The sequence below is a fragment of the Magallana gigas genome, chromosome 10 (genome assembly GCF_963853765.1).
Source record: "Magallana gigas chromosome 10, xbMagGiga1.1, whole genome shotgun sequence".
Taxonomy (NCBI): domain Eukaryota; kingdom Metazoa; phylum Mollusca; class Bivalvia; order Ostreida; family Ostreidae; genus Magallana; species Magallana gigas.
In genome coordinates, this window is record NC_088862.1 from 4182467 (window position 1) to 4200899 (window position 18433).

Genomic DNA, 18433 nt, shown 5'->3' on the forward strand with positions numbered 1-18433 from the left:
ACAGACTCACTTTGTGAAATTGGTTGATAAAAAAATCCCGGAGAGCTATTATAATACAGCTTTACAGCCACTTGTGAACATGTACTGTTTGTCATAAGCAACTATAGTCTGTCCCAAGATATTTATGCAGCACATTTGGACGATTTTTTAATTAAAATACACATACCTGTGAAAGAAGTGCAATTGAAATAGTTGAATGGGATAATTTTCAAGACAATTTCATTGGCACATTATCATCTTTCACTCGGAAAAATTCACAGGAATAAAACCAAATTCCTTACGGAGATTTTTAATGGGGAAAGTTTACATCTTTTTTCCAATCCACTGGCGTCGGAAGCAAATTGAAAGTGGGGGGGGGGGGGGGGGGGCTGGACTGATCCTCAGAAAAATTGAAAGGAAAAAACCTATTTCCCAAAATCATGAAAATCCTAATCCGTCGGAGGAGGGGGTGGGGGGGGGGGGGTAGTATACCTATGACTCCAACTTCTCAATCTTTCAAGGTACATTAAGGAACAATTATTTTTCCTGCGAAAAAAAGTGTGGGGGGGGGGGCTGAATCCTCTATTCTACTATGTGCCTAATGGTTAGGTCTAACTTTGGAAAAAAAATAAAAGTGGGGGGGGGGGGGGGCTAAGCCCCCCTAGCCCCCCGTTCCGACGCCTATGCATTCGGAATACTCTCGGAATTGTATTTAAACCTGATAAGCTAAAAGGGGTGTTTCGATTGAGAATTCTTGGAAATTTTTCCAAAAAGTATCAATACATGTATAGTTACAAACATTTTTCCGCAAAAAATTACCAAATCTTTGCAGGTCGTTTATTCTAACTAATTCAGCAAAATAACAAGAGAAAAGCTGTCAATGTAATACCAAACCGGGTTTTCTTTTGTGTGAACAGTATCCATATTATAATCCATTTGTCAATCCTGAATTAATAAATACTACATATCCAAAGAGATGAGGTACTCTATATGCAATGTATTTGCCAAAAAATGACTAAGTTGAACAGCTGATATTTTTGACAAATTATCAGAAATCAAAATCCTAGCAATTTGTATACCTCTGATTTATGTAAAAGTGTTATGCAAAAGAACAATCTCCTATCTCAAAAACTGTACGAGGAGTTATCGGTAGAATAAGGGTACCTTTTTGGCAGCCACTCACCCGCCATTTTCACTTTTTCAATAATCGAAAAACCCGGTTAAAAATTCTCTCTAAAAATTCTTAAAATTCAGAAGCAATGGAGTTACAACATGGGACCTCACGGCGGTCTCCGAGCCTCGTGTCGCTCAAAATATATTTACCCCCTTAAGAAATTTCTTGATCCGCCTCATTTCTAGAAAAGGGTACGCATTTACTTATATTCCTGTTTAAATTACAAGTCAAATTATTTTAGAGAAATAAGATATTAGGCATTTCTTTTTAACACTTATCATACAATACCATGAGAATTATATTACAGAAATTAGCGCATTCGTCACATCGGCGACGATTTTTATGTGCATGACACTTCTTCCTGTTTTGTCAAGTTTCAATCACACGTAAAAAAAATTCTAAAAATAATACTGGTATTTTTGATAGAAAATAGGTAACTGTCCTTCATTAAAAGCTTATTGCAACAGTTAAGTTGAATATTATGTTTATGATTTATCCATTCCGGCGATTACGGCATGCCGTTTCCCCGCAGCAAAGCAGTTGCAATATAAGGTCATGTCAAAATTCGACAAACTTGTAGACTTTACATTTGTCAATTTGTATTATGTCAGATGTGCTATTGCCGAGTCTGAAGATACAAATGCAGAAACTACGGATTGAAAGTGTGCGAAGTTGAAGGTTTAATTAACTGATGAAAGCAATAAAGCTGCGAATTGAGCATCATGCGAAGGAACTGAGTCAAATCTTACACGTGTTTATGCCCGAGTTTTATAGGTTACACGGTCAGAATTACACATATTCATACTCAGACTTACACACCAACACGATTACATATTCGGATTTACAAGTTTACATGTCTGGATTTTTGAACACGATTACCCTCCATACTAGCCTCCTTACAGCATACATGCTACTGAATGTGTAAACACCCAGGATAAATTTAGCATGATTTGTATTTGGGATAAGAAAATTGAAAAACAGTAAGCAAACTATAATCAAATTTTCAGTTGCTATGTTAAAATATCAATTTTATCAATTAATATGTTTTACGGTGTGACCGTTGGGGCGAGCGCAGAAGGAACCACACATCTGTCATTATTGTTAAATGCAACCCGTGGACTTGCCCTAACCAAAAATCTTTGGCTTTGTCTCGAAAACTTTTACCACCGCAAGGAACCCGAACTCATCAATCTTTTATTTTATTGTTCCCTTCCTAGGCTTATACACTTAAACAAATTACCACTCAGTGGCGTCGGAAGCAAATTGAAAGTGGTGGGGGGGGGGGGCTAGACTAATCCTCAGAAATCTTGAAAAGCAAAAGAAAAAAAATCTAATTCACAAAATCATGAAAATCCTAATCCGTGGGGGTGGGGGTGGAAGTATACCTATAGTTCCAAAAAATTTTTTACCTACCAACCCCCCCCCCCCCTAAATCATGAAATACCTAATACCTTAGGCTAAGCCCCCCCCCCCCCCCCCCAACCCCGGTTCCGACGCCTATGCTACCACTGAGCATTAATAAAATGTTAAACAGATTTATTAAAATATTTTGATAAACACAAAGCCGTTTGGTTTTTTTTCATGTAAATACAATTATGTTTTATCATTCCTTTACCTTTTAATAATGATCATTAAAATCAGTAAACAATAGATTGTGTGTCTGTGTTATTTCTCATTTTGTTCCTTGTTGTTACCTGTGTTTTAATTTTTTTCCTCTGTGACATCAATTTTGTTTTTAATCTTTTTAATTTTTGTACGCTATATAAGCGTTGTAGACGTGTGCCCTCACCCTTTTCTGGTGTGTGATATCCAATATTATTGAAAGGTTTGACCACGTATGCAACTATAACAAATACATGTACAATGTAGATATTTTAACAGTTTATTTTTTTTCTTTTATTTATTCATTCAGTACAAAATGACGTGGCTGCACGTAGATCTAATAATGATTGGACTTTTCTGTTTTGATTATTTTTTGTCACCTACCTAACGTATGCATATATGATTGGATCAATATGACAGTCAATTTAGAATATGGAACTTGCATGTGTATTTACTAAGCAAAAAAATTATCAAAACAAAACTTATTAGCCAAAGAGTCACCGTTGACACTGATACTGAGTACTTTCTACACGTTACATCCAGATGCTTGATCCACCTCTAAATGAAAACGCGAGATCACTGCGACATCATTCTTAACTTTCTTTTGCTCGACAGTTTTCGTAAATTGTCGGACAAATTCGGGGAAGGAAATGACGTCATATGTCAGCAAAAGTTCAGATAGGTACATTTTTTTAACGTAAGCATATGTGCTGTTTACTTCAATTTTATAAAAGGATTTTTTATTGTTAAATGAAAATGATGTATGCGATTTAGAGGTAAGAATTTTCCTTAGAAACGCTTCCTGTTCCACCATGTTGCTATGCACCGCAAAGGATCATTGGGATAGTAGGCCTTATAAAAATTTCTTTGAACAATGTGCAGATTTCAACTCGAATTTCCTCCGTTCGTACACGTTGTCTATGGAGCTCGCTACGCGAGCGGCGCTTCGCGCCGCCTCGCTGCGCTCGCTATTACTTTTCACTAAGATAAGTCGAGAAGGGTTAAGAAAAATGTACCATTTTTGAAGTTTTACAATATATTTTTTTCATTTCAAACATTTGTAGGCGATACACAGTTCGAATACATATGACTGCCGTCATGAGAAAAGGGCCCTTATCTTTTGACGTCACAATGCTCAGAAAACGACGTCAAAGTTGCGGCTTTGTAAACGCAGTTTTTTAATTTTCTGTTTCTATTTTTTTTTCTGCGTCTGTGTTGTGTTTTCTGAATAACTAGAGTCTATCCTTGTTTTAATACCGCGATTAATATTTTTTCAGTCAAATATTACCTGTTGATTTAAAAAATAAATATTTGATAAATGAAATATACACATGTAACTTCAATATCTACACATTTCGAACGCGTAAATATTACACAAAAGTTGATGCTGAGACGTCATAAAATTTCTGCTTTTGCATCCGCTATGAAACTTAAACACCACATTTTACATTCTAGTGTGTGATGAAAATATTCCCTAAGTGGGAAATCACTTTTTTATAAATCATTGTTAAAAACCAAAAACCCGTCTCATGATTTATAAAGTAACCTGAGTAAAATAATACAACTTTAGTTAGCATGAGCAATACATGTATGATTCAATAAAGTAAAAAAAAAAAAACTACACTGTACACTCGTTGTTGATAAGAGATGTTGAAGGCTGAGACATACCGAATCGATGCAGAGCAGTATTGTTCAAATCTACCAGTTATCTGTGCAGTAATTACTGTGAAACAATACAAGTCAAATATTTCAAATCATAAGTTTGGAAGTTCACCCCATGGGAGACGATTCTACACTTTTTGAATTAGTAGGAAGGAATACGAGAGAAGCGGCTATGTCTCAATTATAGTGCTACTGCCAACATACAAAATAAATTCTCGCATATTCTATTACAATTTAAGAATTTGCAATCAAATTTTGAAATTATTTAACGAATTAAAAAGCTATAATTAAAAGATTAGTAGAGTTTGAGAAATATTCTGACAGCGTAAAAATCAACTCTGATACATGTATATCGCATTTGATTTCACGGAAAGATCTGATTCTTAGTGACATATTCATGTAAAGTGCCTTTAATGAAACATCATAAAAGTATGTTTACATATACGAATGAAAAATTGTTTATTATTTGAGTGCAACATATTTTGTTTTCTTGTGCAATTTAACAACCCAAATCCACATGTTGTGTGTACTTTTATAGCTTAGATAAAAAAAAAAAATCAGTCATATAATGCCTGAAAACTCACCACATTTTCATGGATTTATAGCATTTTATATGATTATATTCATCTCAAATCAGCTACGTACATGATTCAAAATTAAACAGGTTTGTAAACGCAATCATTATACTACTAAGTAATATGTTACATATCAAGTCGATAAAATTGCCGTTTTATAAATTAATTCATGTTTATCGATAAATATAAACACTACATGTGCGACATTTACAAATAATTACATGCACGGCCGTACAATTCACCTTCATAGATAATGGTTTCTCATCTTTTCTTTTTAATGCAAGAAACAAATTTCGATGATAGTCAATGTGTATAAATGTGTGTTTGTTACAATGTACAGCAATAAAAAAATCCGCGAATCGCGATATTTCTTAAAACTTCGGAATACCCTATGCAACTTTATGCACTCTATAAAGTCTATCATTTAATTTGTCATTTTGTTTAAAATCGATAATCACTTGGCCGATATTTGTATTCAATGAGAGAGAGAGAGAGAGAGAGAGAGAGAGAGAGAGAGAGAGAGAGAGAGAGAGAGAGATTCTTTAATCGTGTAACATCGATAATAAGAAAATTAAATTTAGTCAATATGTAAAAATATTCTTACTGAGTATAAGCTATGTCTATCGGCACTGTACAATCAATTAGTGCAAACGAATAGACATAATTGATGCAGAAGTCTTATTGAAATTTACTTGCAATCTTACATTTTGAAAAAAAAAGTGAAAATGCTTACATATTTCAACGATTATGGTTTTAAAAAATTGTTTCACAAAAAATACAACGTTATGCGTGAACTTACAAAGCGATTGAATAGAAGTGTAGATTCAGCACGTGGAGTGCCTTTTGTATTTTGTTTTTCTGCCGTATTTGATAAACTTAATTAGGTGTGTACTAGTATATTTAAACAATAAACATGAAAAAAAAGTAGCGATGTAACCCGCGTTATGAAATGTAACTATCTTTATAGCCATAACCCGCATGTATCATCGAAGACCGAAGAAAGCATTTTATTATTTATCTTTACATCTTTTACTTAATAAATTAATTAATTGAATTGATCGTAAAAAGTAAGCAAAGGTCATTAAATTATTGTTACTGTACAGCAGAACGATAGATGAAAGCTGTAGCCAAAGCATCTTATATGGGAATTTGAGTTTGGCATCATCATGATTATATACCATATATCAGGTTTTTTTCCGCGTGTATCCAATTTCTGCTTTGTTCGCGACGATTTTCGAATCGCATAAAATATATCAGCGTAAATTTGATACAAAGTTTTGTTCTTATAATTTAGTTCTTTCTTTTCTTATGAAGTAAACAGGTATGTTAAAGTACAATGAACTGTGATCAGTAAGTTTAGAGGTAGAAATTGCGGGATCGGCGGACAAGCGCCCCATAACATGTATGTAAGCCTCGTAATTTCTTTAATAATCCATTGACAAGCTTATTAAAATGGTCGCTTTTCTTGCGTAAACCGATGTCTAATTATACCTGAGCTACTGGTATATGTAAGGGTACATGATCTATTTATTTTTGAATGTTTGCGTCTCTGAAAATAGTTATCGGTAATTATTTAACATTAAGGAAATCGAGTAAATGGGTTTATGGGTTTATTGTCCAATTTTTTTTTTATTATTAAGAGCGGCAATTTATGACTTTGAAATAGTAAAAAAATGTTATATACAGTTTTAAGTTCTGAATCGCGGAAAAAACATGACACGGAAAAAACCCTGATATACGGTAGTTCCTGCAATTAGTGATTTTTCTTAGGTTTCTGAAGATTTCGACCGATCGGTAAACTGCATGGTAAGAACTGGACCGAGTTGATTTCAGACTTGTCTTTTTCTATACAGCTGTGAATTACAATCAATTTTCGTAAGAAATAGAGGGAATCATACTTAATGGATGTAAATTTTCATCTATAAATATAAGATGCCATTTTTGTTAAAAAAAATTTCGCAATTAAACTGTCTACATTCTTGTAATTGTAATTACTTTTCAGTGAGACAGTTAAAACCGATTTTTTCCATCGGTAATTTTATAAGAATTAAGTGTTGATAACGTATAAAAAAGAAGAGAAATCATGACAATAATTTAACACCATACCATCCGAGTTTCAAAAACAGCTATAATTGATTTTAAACTTGCTTCAGAACTATGAAGATACTTAAAAAGTAATATCAGTAAATATGCGATAAAATTTCCGTGCAAAAGGTTAATTAAAAAGAATAAATATTTCTCTTTTTGAAAATAAATTCGTGTATGCAATTTTACAATGCCCCAAAATTGGGAAACATAGGCATCGAATTTGACAATCTTTTTGTTTGTTACATGTATGCTTATTTAATTTGCTTCTCGGCAGCTTAAATAACTTTGATTTATTTAAAGGTTGGGGAGAAGTTTGATATTTGTTTTCCTTAGATATCCTTTATCTATTTATCTTATGTGCAAGGGGGGGGGGGGGGGGGTATAGCGTGTGGAGTCATCAGAAGTATGCAGAACTTTAACTATATCCGTATATTTAAAATGTTTTGATCTCTTTTGCTAAAATTGTAAAAAATCTAGAGTGGTAGAAAATTATTAATTAATTCTACTTCATTTCAAACAATTCAAGACGATGAAAGGAAGTATAGAAGAAAAATATTAATGCCAAAAAAAATTGACGTTCGTGACGTCGTGACGTTTTCGACGAGCTACGTCAAAGTCGTGTTAACATCTCTTACTAAAATTGTCATAAAATGCTTGAAATATAAAAGATCTTGGATATCTTTGTATATTTGTATTCAGAAAGAGCTGACTAATTAGAATTGACAAAAAAGTGAGTTTGTGAAATTTTGACCTTAAGGGCCCTTTTCTCATGACGGCAGTCATATTGTTTATTGCAACAGAACTTTGAGTGTTAAACCGATACCATTATAACCATTGACCAATGGGGACACACGAAATCATAAAAAAATTCCAACTATACTCTGTCCCGAGTTTTTGCTTCCACCAACTTTTTGCTTGATATTGCAATAATAGTAAATACCTTTGTGCTCAAACTACGTTCATCCACTAGGCTAATATGAAAAATGTCCAGATTATCTGTTTTGAAACGCCCCCTCTACCGCTTCAGGTTTCAATACACATCCCAAAATTGAAAGTCTAAGGAGATTTTGCATTTGATCAGCCATTAAAAAGCCCGGATGATAATGTTAAAAAATTGTGCGATGTATTCCGAGTGTATTCCGAATGGAGAAAAGATGTAAACATCTCCCATTACAAATCTCCGTAAGAAAATTGTTTTCGTTCCTGTGAAATTTTATGAGTGAAAAGGGATAATTGTTCAATGAAGATATCTTGGATATATTCCCTTTCATCGATTTCAATTGTATTTCTTTCACAGGTATGTGTATTTTTATTAAAAATAATCAAAAATTGATGGAAGCAATAACTTGGGACAAACTATAGAAAATTGGGGAAACCATTTCTTAGCGTTAATCGACTGTTGTAAGACTAGCTTACTATGTCTACAGACAAAAAGATATTGTTTGTAAATAAACGTAGTATACTTTAATTTGAAAAGTAAAACATCCCATTTTTGACGAATTCGCCAATAAGGTATAAAGTAGTCAAATGTTGTATAAAATCTAACCTAAAAAAGAAAGATATAATAGGCATGATATACAATGCGAATACCTTAATTTTTGTGGATTTATTTCCCAGGATATCAAAGCCAGGGTTTTCAAATGCCCTATTTGCAAAAGGGAGGATTTCCAGAGTGAGGGAGGACTCAGCAGTCATATTACATGGAAACATTCAGGTAGCTCAGACGGAAGAGGATCGCGACCATCTACTGGCCATGGTGCATGTGGCAGGAGTGACAATAGGGTAAGGACAACAATACACGCTACACGGTCCCTAGATCAGGACACATACCGCTAATCAAGGATATAACAAATGACTTACCAAAAGGAATAAATAGATTAATTGTTCTATTAATTGTATGGGATAGGCAAAAACAAACAACCCCTTCCCCCCCCCCTTACAAAAAACCCAAAACAAAGCTTAAGAACCCCCCCCCCCCAAAAAAAAACAAAAAAAAAACAAAAAAAAAAAACAAAAAAACAAAACATTTCACCCCAAAAATATAAAAACCGATGAATATTTTACATTTGAGCTATATCAATTAGGTTATTATGCTTTTTCAGGAATACAACACTACGGTTATCAAATGTCCTATTTGCAAAAGGGGCGATTTCAAGAGTGAGGGAGGACTGAGCTGTCATATAACGACTGTGCATCCAGGTAGCGCAAATGGCAAGGGATCTCGACCGTCTTCTTGTACAAATGGCAAAAGGGACGACGGAGCAAGACCAAAAACTTACACGCCACGTCATAGAGACCACGAGAGACACAACAGTGACAGAGATGTTGTAAGGGGTGTTGCAAGAGTACAGAGGGAATCATCCCAAAGGGGTTCTCCAGACGAATTTCCGTTCAAAGTAAATATGTTATTTATATATGTTTTGCTTCTGAAAAGATTTGCAATGATAACTAATTCTTTTGCATTAATAAAATAGAATCATCGTTAGTCTATTGTAACGATTTAAATTGTATTTGCATAGTTAAAGTCTGGGAAAAGTTTTTTAATTTATAATCATCTTCATGATAAACTTGTATATTTTATATTTACATTTGTAAACATGTTTCCCTATTTGAACCTATTGACTAACAAATTAAAGCATTCATTTCTATATATTTACATTTGCAAATATTCTTCCTTAAAAGAACCTATAAAATAGCGAAGAGACTCAATTCTGTATGTTAACATTGCAAAAATGTTTCCTTATATGAACATGTAGAATAGCCAAAACGTTCAGTCTTTTATGAACGTTTTCATGACGTGAAAAGGATAACCACAGGCGAATTTTGTTTGACGGTTGCATTTTTGTTAACATTAAAACACGGATATGTTAATAACTATAAACGATTTGACTTGAAACGTATATATAAGTAATAAATAAGTTCAACGGGATATGAACTTAGTTGTTACGTGATCAAATCTTCTGAGAGGTCCTTTCTTTTTCATATCTTTGCATTATTGTAAGTTCATGTTTTAAAACACGATTATGTTAAAAATTATGAACAATTTGCCTTTCTTAAACGTAAATATAAGTAACAAACAACAATGTTATAAAATTAATGAGGATCTGAGCTTGGTTTGTCACGTGATCAAATCATGTGAAGCCTTCACAGTATTTGATCACGTGACAAACTAAGTTCATATCCCGTTAAAATTTTGAACTTTCTGTTTTTTTATCTAATATAACGGTCAATAGTTAGGGCATGGTGTCCCTTAAAGAGTTTTTGCTGATCAAATCTTAATGTATAAGATGGTCTTCCATGGCAAGTTAATGATTCCCTTTGATCCTAAAGTCAAATGATAAACGGTATTGTTATGCCTTTATTAATCTTCCTCTTAATTATTCTACCCAACAAAAACTCAAATGTTAGTTCAACCGGCCGCGGTATAACAAACTAGATGTTTGACCGGTCGCTTCGCTACAACTATTTAACCGTTGTTCAATCTTGGCGAGATAGAAGAAACGGAAATAATCCAAGTGCTTTGCGACAAGAGTGGCTGGGTGCAACTTGAAATGATCCCTGCGTCTGCAGTGAAAGATAACACAAAATAGCTATTGGATCGGATTTGGACAACATGTCATCTGTTGGACCATCTGACAGAAGTATTGTCTTAGATGTTTAACCTTGGGCAACGTTTGTGTCGTGTCTGTAAAAGTCCAACAAATGATATGTTGTCTCATACCCCGGCAATATGTGAATGAGACTGTATTTCAAAAGTTGACCGTACGATAACTTGAGAGTTATATTATTACTTATTAGGTTTGTTACTGACTGTTTACAGAAATTTGTGGGGTCGGTAAAGTCCATAGAAGGCGAGGCGGACCCGAGCCTTCTGTGGACTTTACTGACACTACCAATTTCTGTAAACAGTCAGCAACAAACCTAATAAGTGTTTTGTTTTGTCGAGGACCCTAAATTTGATATATAAACAACAAAAGAGAATACATACCAATTAAATTCATAGGCTTATTATCTAATTTTGTACCTTTCTCGTCAGTCGTCTGTGTAAACCTGGATGCCATTGTATATAGGATCGTTTTATTACGTCACGGGCAAAGGGGGAGTCACTCTAAATATTTTGGGGCTTAAAAATTATAGGTATGGTTGAACGTTTGTGTTAAAAATAAGCTCAACTAACGTTACGTCCGCCATGTTGCCGTATAAATTTTAACGCACGCCGTGTAAAGAAATTTATAAGGCAATCACGTGACGTGATTCATCCAATGACGTCGAGACATTCTAGTCCGAGGCAAAACAAATTTACATATAAGTCACCATTCACCATTTCTATCAATTACGATTTAACAATTATTGGAGAATCATTTTTAAGACATTTTATCTTATGACACAGGATGGTGCAGGAGGAGCAACATGGAAATCGAGCTCAGCAAAGTATAAAGGTAACAAGACAGAGTTGATTTTATAGTCCAAGCAATCCAGCTTTACGTAGTGTTGGCCATATAATAATATAAGCTATCTCAGAAGAACAATTTCTTCTTTATCAAAACCGTTGGACACTCGGCAACTAGATTTATCAAATTTTAAATGGAAAGGCACTAATTTAAAGAAGCTTTAAATTATTTGTCATTTATTGACCTGTTCCCTGATATTGATAATGAAAATATAGGAAGCATTTGATTTGTTTCTATTTCATCAATAGAATCTCCAAAACAAAGCAGAAAAACAGAGGAACCTCGTGAAAGACCCTCATCATCAGATTTAAGTAAGAACTGTTTTAGTGTGAAATTAGCATCATCTATATGTAAGGGAATGAAACGGTCACTTGCAGGTTGTCTATATTCAGTCCTTGTAGTAAAGTTTACTTATATATGACTGAGCCATTCAGTTTGCTTTTCAGACCTTTTTGTAAATATTCAGTTGACTGAACATCAGAATCTCTTGTGATAATTGTAATTGCTGCATCAGGAAGTTGTTAAAGTTAAAAATGCTTTAGTTGATCAAAGGGCAGAACTTCTTGCGATAATTATATTGGTAAATCAGGAAATAGTTAAAAGTAAAAATTCATTAGGTGACGAAATTGCAGGACCTTTGGGAAAACTTGTATTGCTCTATTAGGAATTTGTTAAACATTTTTCAGTTGATCAAATGGGAGAACTTCTAATGATAATTGCAAGGGTGTGTATCAGGAAATAGTAAAAAAGGAAACAATCTTTTGTTGACCAAGTGGCAGGACCTTTTGTGAAAATTGTAATGATGTATCAGAAAAGGGTAAAAAATGAAAATTCTTTACTTGACCATATAACAGAACGTCTTGTGGTAATTGTATTGCTGTATACGAAAATTGTTAAAGTTAAGATTTTTTCAGTTGATCCAATGTCAGAAGCTTTTGCAATAATTGCTTTGGTTTATCAGAAAATAGTAAAAAGGTTAAAAAAACAAAACCTCTTGTGATTATCGTATTGATGTACATAGAAACTGTTAAAGTAAAAACATATTCAGTAGAATGTCAGAACTTCTTGTGAAAATCTTTTATTTGTGTATCAGAAAATGGTGAGAAGTAAATTTTCCTTAGTTGATTTAATGGCAAAGGTTTTGTGAAAACTGTATTGCTGTATCAGAAAATAATTAAACACAGAAAATGATAAAAGTAAAAATTTCTTACAGATTTATCGCTGTCGTTCAATGCTCAAAATTTTGAGAAATTTGTGGGAATGATAGAGGGCAGCATTGTACGTCCGAGGGAAGACAGTACACTTAGGACAGATAGCATAAACAAGTTCATTGATGACTTATTGGTTGTGATGGATAGGATATCTGATATACCGATAAAGCTCTTGAGATCCGGGTCTTACTATGACAGAACGAAGGTAACTGTAAAAAGAAAGTGGTACCATGTTAGGCGCCTTGAAAATATGACTTTTATGTTTACATTTATGTATTTGTCTGTAATAACAGTATGGGTCGTATTTGTAACGTATTCTTCAATGCATTTCATGAATAACGCAATTGAGATGCCCCTGGAGAGCAAGCGGGGTTTGGGGGGTTGTTGGTCGGTCCTCCCCCCCCCCCCCAAGCACCTGTGTATTCGATTAACTCATAAACTCAAGGAATGGTTCCTTATTCCTAATTCACTGTGAAAAGATGTTTTTATGAATAAAATCATCTTTAAGGGTCAATCATGAGAAAAAAAAAACAAGTGTCTCCATTGAGACACTTATTGTTAGATCATAATTAATCACCTAATTGTGTACGGATTTTCCTTTCTTTCCGATTTCGACAAAGAGCACCCGGGGATGTGACCGGTCAGCAGAGGATGCTTTACTCCTCAACGGCACCTGATTCTACCTCTAATTTTTTTTATGAGGTCTTTGTTTGCTCTCCTCCTGACTTGTAATTTTCCTTTTGACTTTTGATGTTCGTTATCACCAAATGCCTGTTATTTTAAAGCGAAATATTTAAGAACGAGGAAGAACGTTATAATTCTACCTAGTATTTCATACACCTTTCTTTTAATTTCTTTGAACAGATCGACTACAACGATGAATTCGATTTTATGTTTTATGCTGACATCAGAATGGAAGCAGATTTTACAAACTGTCCCCCAGGATATTGTAAAATTCGGAAAGGAATGACTGTAAAACCGGATCTTGATCCGTTCATCGACAGGAACGGGTACCTTGTTCCTGAAAAGTACAAAGCCCATATGTTCGATATATTCGAAAAATGTCGGACTGATTCCAGTTTTAGACAAGGGAGGAGAACCCAAAGTAAGTGATCTAATTTTAGTTTTTTTTTATTTAGAAGCCTTTTTAAATATTTTGGCATATGGCGTGTTATGCATTGATATATAACTAATATTGTTTGCTATTCGGCAGATCAGAGGCAGACTAATTTGTTACCAAGTAACTGTAAATTTGCATAGAACTAGCACAAAGAGAAAGTCTTCCTCTCCTAAACACTTCAAATAAACTCTAACTAGGCATGACGTCGTGTACACGTTATCCTAAAAATGATTATATTACCCTCAGACGCATTTAGTTTATACTTAATTCAATCATAAATGAATAACTTGAAATCTTATGTTCCAGAACAAGATCGCAAACCTGAGAGCCCAGCATACACATTACTGTTCGATTTAGGAATTTCTGGTAAACCCCCAATCGACATTGATTTAGTTCCTGCAATAAAAATTGATGGCTGGCCAAAACCTGCAAGAAAAATCGGTCCTAGTAAATGGATAGAAAAAAGCATGGCTGAGAGAGCTATGCAATGCTTCCACGTCGTTACCAAGAAGTTTCCCGAAGGTATACTTTTGTTCATTACATTTTAAGTCATCTGTTAGAAAAGAAACATTTAAAATGATTTGGATAAAAAAAATGAGAATTGTTTGATCACATCATTAATTTCATACGGTTTTGTAGTATACAATTTTAATCAATATAGTTATAAAAAATAACGCTATTGCATCGTATGATACTATACAATATCGTGCCATATGATATATCATCTGATACAGGAAATTGAAGAAAATTAACTTTCTGCATATGCATTGTACTGAAGTTGTTGGGCAAATACTATCCATAAACTAGATTAATTTAAAAATAAAAATCTTAAAACTGAGTTCAATTGCAAACAGTATACAGCAATTAACTTTTATGGTAAACAAAACAAAAAGAAAAATGCGAAAATGTTTTTCTTTTCTAAAAATGAACATTAACAATAAAATGCGATATGATTCGCCGGAATTTTATTTTTTTCATATGATTTCATTTATAGCTCACCAAGACAGTCGCCTGCTATGGAGGATTTCCTTCTCGCACGCAGAAAAAGAACTTATTCTTCACGCTAACATGTCGGACAATGGTTGTCGGAAGGATGTTTTTAAAATTCTGAAGAGAATTAAGGAAAACATGAAGTCTAAAAACCCAACTGAAATGGACAAGTTCTGTAGTTACCATCTTAAAATGTTCATTCTAAGGTTTTATGATAAACACGGTGATTTTAGTAAGGAGAGGAAGTTGGACTTGCTTAAGGAGAGTATAAAGCAGCTCGCGAAATGTGTACGTGAGGGAACCATTGAAAATTACTTCATTCCTAAGGACAATGTTCTACAGTCAGTCCCAGAGAAAGAAAGATTGTCTGTTGTCAGGGAACTAGATGGTCTCTTACAATAAATGGTGCTGAAATGTTACATGTTTTCGTTGATATCCATACCAACATATGTTCAAGTTAACTAATTCTTTTTACAGGTTTCGTGTTCAGGAGATGTTTTATATATTTTTTTTTTATATTTTCAGTATGTCTGGTGCATTATTATAAATCATGACACAAGATAGCTTGTAACTTTGTACCAATTAACTTATTGGTCTGTCTTTGTTGCATCATCGTTGTGTGTTAAGGTAGTAAGATTTTGTAAGGATACTGAATGAAACGCATAGCTCTTATTAGGTAAAAGTGTCTCTGCATACACATTTTAAACCAATGACTTTATTTCTAGGCCTGTGCATAATGGTACAATCAGTACTTTGTAAATTTGCAAATGTTGATTATTTTTTTTAAATAATCGTTTGTTGGATTTTTTGTGAGAAAGAGGAACACGGTGTGTGTTTTTAACCTGGCCTCTTTGTTCAGCTTTTGTGCTAAAAAGGTAAAATTGGATGATGATTGTTTTAAATAAATATATCATAGACGATAGTATTTTAATATTGAGTTTTACGATCTTGTCATCATTATGAACTGCTGATTGCGTATAACTGTAATGTAATGTACAAGGTATAATCAAGCATTTGTGAAGTGAATGAAATTCTAAATTATCTATTCTTTACAAAACAAGTCTGCTTTATATATTATCTGTAAAATGTGTCGCATATAATTCGATGTTTGGCTTTAGCATATGAGCAAAACTACTTAACACTGCCATTTAATAACAATATTTTGAATAATAACTTTACTTCAAATTACTGTCTCCAAGTACATATAATAGTATCTACGTTGTGACGTTTTTATTTGTGAGGCCATATTTTCTTTATCTTTTATTTTACTTATAATCGATAATTGATCATAAAGGTTGTTAAAAGATTTAAAGCAATATGAGCTGTAATTTTTAGAATTTTATTTTGCTGCAAAAACCTGCCAGTATGATAAGTCTGCATGTAACTTAAACTCTTATGATAAATAAAATTTGAAAGAATTATTAATTTCGTCAGATGAAAGATTTCTCTTATGAAAAATATATAGCAGATCAATTTTGGTAGAGGACGACAATAATTCAATTTTGCTTCAATTAAGGCTTCTTTACGGCTTTTAAAATAAACATATGCCTAACAGAACTTTAAAAACCATGATATGTTTGTTAATTTAAAAGAAAATAACATTTTCGTAAAAAAAAAAATTCAGCATGAAAATTGCAGCTCATATTGCTTTAAACTGTATATTGATGGATGTAAACTATTGATTACAGAGAATAAATAATGTTCAAATTTCAAAACTTTATTTTCAAATACTTTATCGTATGATCAAAACTATTGAATGTGATTACCATTTGCACAGTGATCAGGTTTTATAGAAAGATGCATAATTTAAAAAAAATATATTGCGGTTGTGCTTTGGTTTTTTTTCTATCTCTAAACATTTAGGCCTACTCTTATTTTTTTGTTTCATTTGACATGGCATTTTGTATCCATTGTAAAAATTTTTTTACTAGGATATAGTAATTAGAACCCAATAATTGTTGTCAATAATAATACACAGTTCATAATTTTGACAATTACAATTTAGTTATTTGAATAAAGTTAACAAGTTATTTTCTGGAAAGTAGATTGGTTGTAGCATGATTTGTCAAAACACTGTAAGTACCTTTGCATATAAAAAGATTATTTGATAATCCTTACTTTTTATCATTTAAAGCGTAGATGATGATGATACTGTATGCATAAGCGAATTTCTTCCCAATTGGTAGCATTTGGGAACATCTCAAGCCTACATTGCAGGAGGAATTGATGACATAATTTGCGGAATATATCATTAATATACAAAAAATCCAATATCAGCGATATCGGAAAAAAACATCACAAAAAATTTGAGATCACAGTATTGTGTAATATACGTCGAACACCGAACATTTAAAGGTGCATGGCCACAATTATGGTCAAAAATCATTCTTCCGAATTCAATGTTAACAATGCTTCAGTAAGGCATTCTTTATAGGCAACCAAAAATTGAGTGTCATTCATTGAGTTAAAAGCGAGTTACAGAGCTTAATTTTTTTTCTATGTAAAGAAAGCTTTTGTTTACTTTTTGAATGTAGAAGGGAAAATTCCAGTTTTAGACCTAAAATGAATGTGTTGAATGTTAAATACTGTTTATTTTATGCTTTAAATGAATAAGAAGATAAACAAATCAGCTTTATATAGTATATTTAATCTTTGTAAACAAAAACAGGGCACGAGTCTTGTTTACATTACAAAGAGTTGTGACCCATGTATCTTGCTCATAACTCTACGACTGACTCTCAAATTTATTTGAATATAGAAATGCATTTCTAAAGCATTGTAAATAATAAAAACTGAAGAACTAAATTTGACCAAAATCGTAACCATGCCCTTTATCGCAAACGATATAGGAAAGTGTTTTGAGAAAAGAAACCAATGAAACACGATACAAAACAGATATATTTAAAAGTTTCACATTTACAGACGTTACTCTGTGTTAGTTTGTCAAAACATGTACTGCAATAGATCAAGCAGAGACATCGTGGACTTAAAAACGTGTTGGTAATTTGAAATAAATTTTACCTACTACGTGTATTGTATCCTCGTCTATAGACAACGCTGGTAAGAGAACTCGGGTATGCAGCTATATTGGAAAGTTGAAAAAGCCCCTTTTGATGTGCACTCACAACGAAATTACTCGTTTTGTGCAAGAAAATCCTAATACTTTGTATTCTTCCAATAAATGCAACATTAAAACAAATACCGGTATGAAATTTTGCTTAATATTACGAATTCACCATTGCAATTTCATTTATTTTCTGTTCAACTTTGTTATCCTAAATTGAATTTTGCACGGTCTACTTGTTAGGACCCGCTCTGCGGGTGACTTATAGTGAGCAGTCCATCCATCCATTTTTGTTTCTGTTTGTCTGTCCGTCCGTCCGAGATCTCTTGTCAGGAGCATTTTGTCTCCCCCTTGGCCTATTTTTGCTCTTACTTTCCCAAGTTTTAAGGCGAAATGTGAAGATCATAGCAGATCTCTTTATAATCCAGTTTTAGAACATACATTTATTCTCAAATGCTTAATTTTGCTCAGATTGAACAAATAAATACATGTAGGTAAGAGTAATGACATTGAATTA

General features: G+C 33.2%; 1 protein-coding gene across 2 annotated transcripts in view; it reads left to right on the forward strand.

Annotated features, from left to right (window-relative positions):
- The window catches only part of LOC105322102 (cyclic GMP-AMP synthase-like receptor), a 73510-nt gene that overhangs the window by 6529 nt on the left and 48548 nt on the right, over positions 1 to 18433 (forward strand). Inside the window, exons 3-10 of one of the 2 annotated variants that reach the window (XM_066074139.1) lie at positions 8698 to 8862; positions 9183 to 9476; positions 11471 to 11519; positions 11780 to 11842; positions 12745 to 12947; positions 13607 to 13847; positions 14169 to 14384; positions 14857 to 16963. In XM_066074139.1, coding sequence (XP_065930211.1) covers positions 8698 to 8862; positions 9183 to 9476; positions 11471 to 11519; positions 11780 to 11842; positions 12745 to 12947; positions 13607 to 13847; positions 14169 to 14384; positions 14857 to 15254 — 1629 coding nt within the window. In that variant the 3' untranslated portion in view covers positions 15255 to 16963. Of the gene's footprint in view, positions 1 to 8697; positions 8863 to 9182; positions 9477 to 11470; positions 11520 to 11779; positions 11843 to 12744; positions 12948 to 13606; positions 13848 to 14168; positions 14385 to 14856; positions 16964 to 18433 lie in introns of those variants that run through there. The other variant, XM_066074140.1, reaches the window with a different exon arrangement.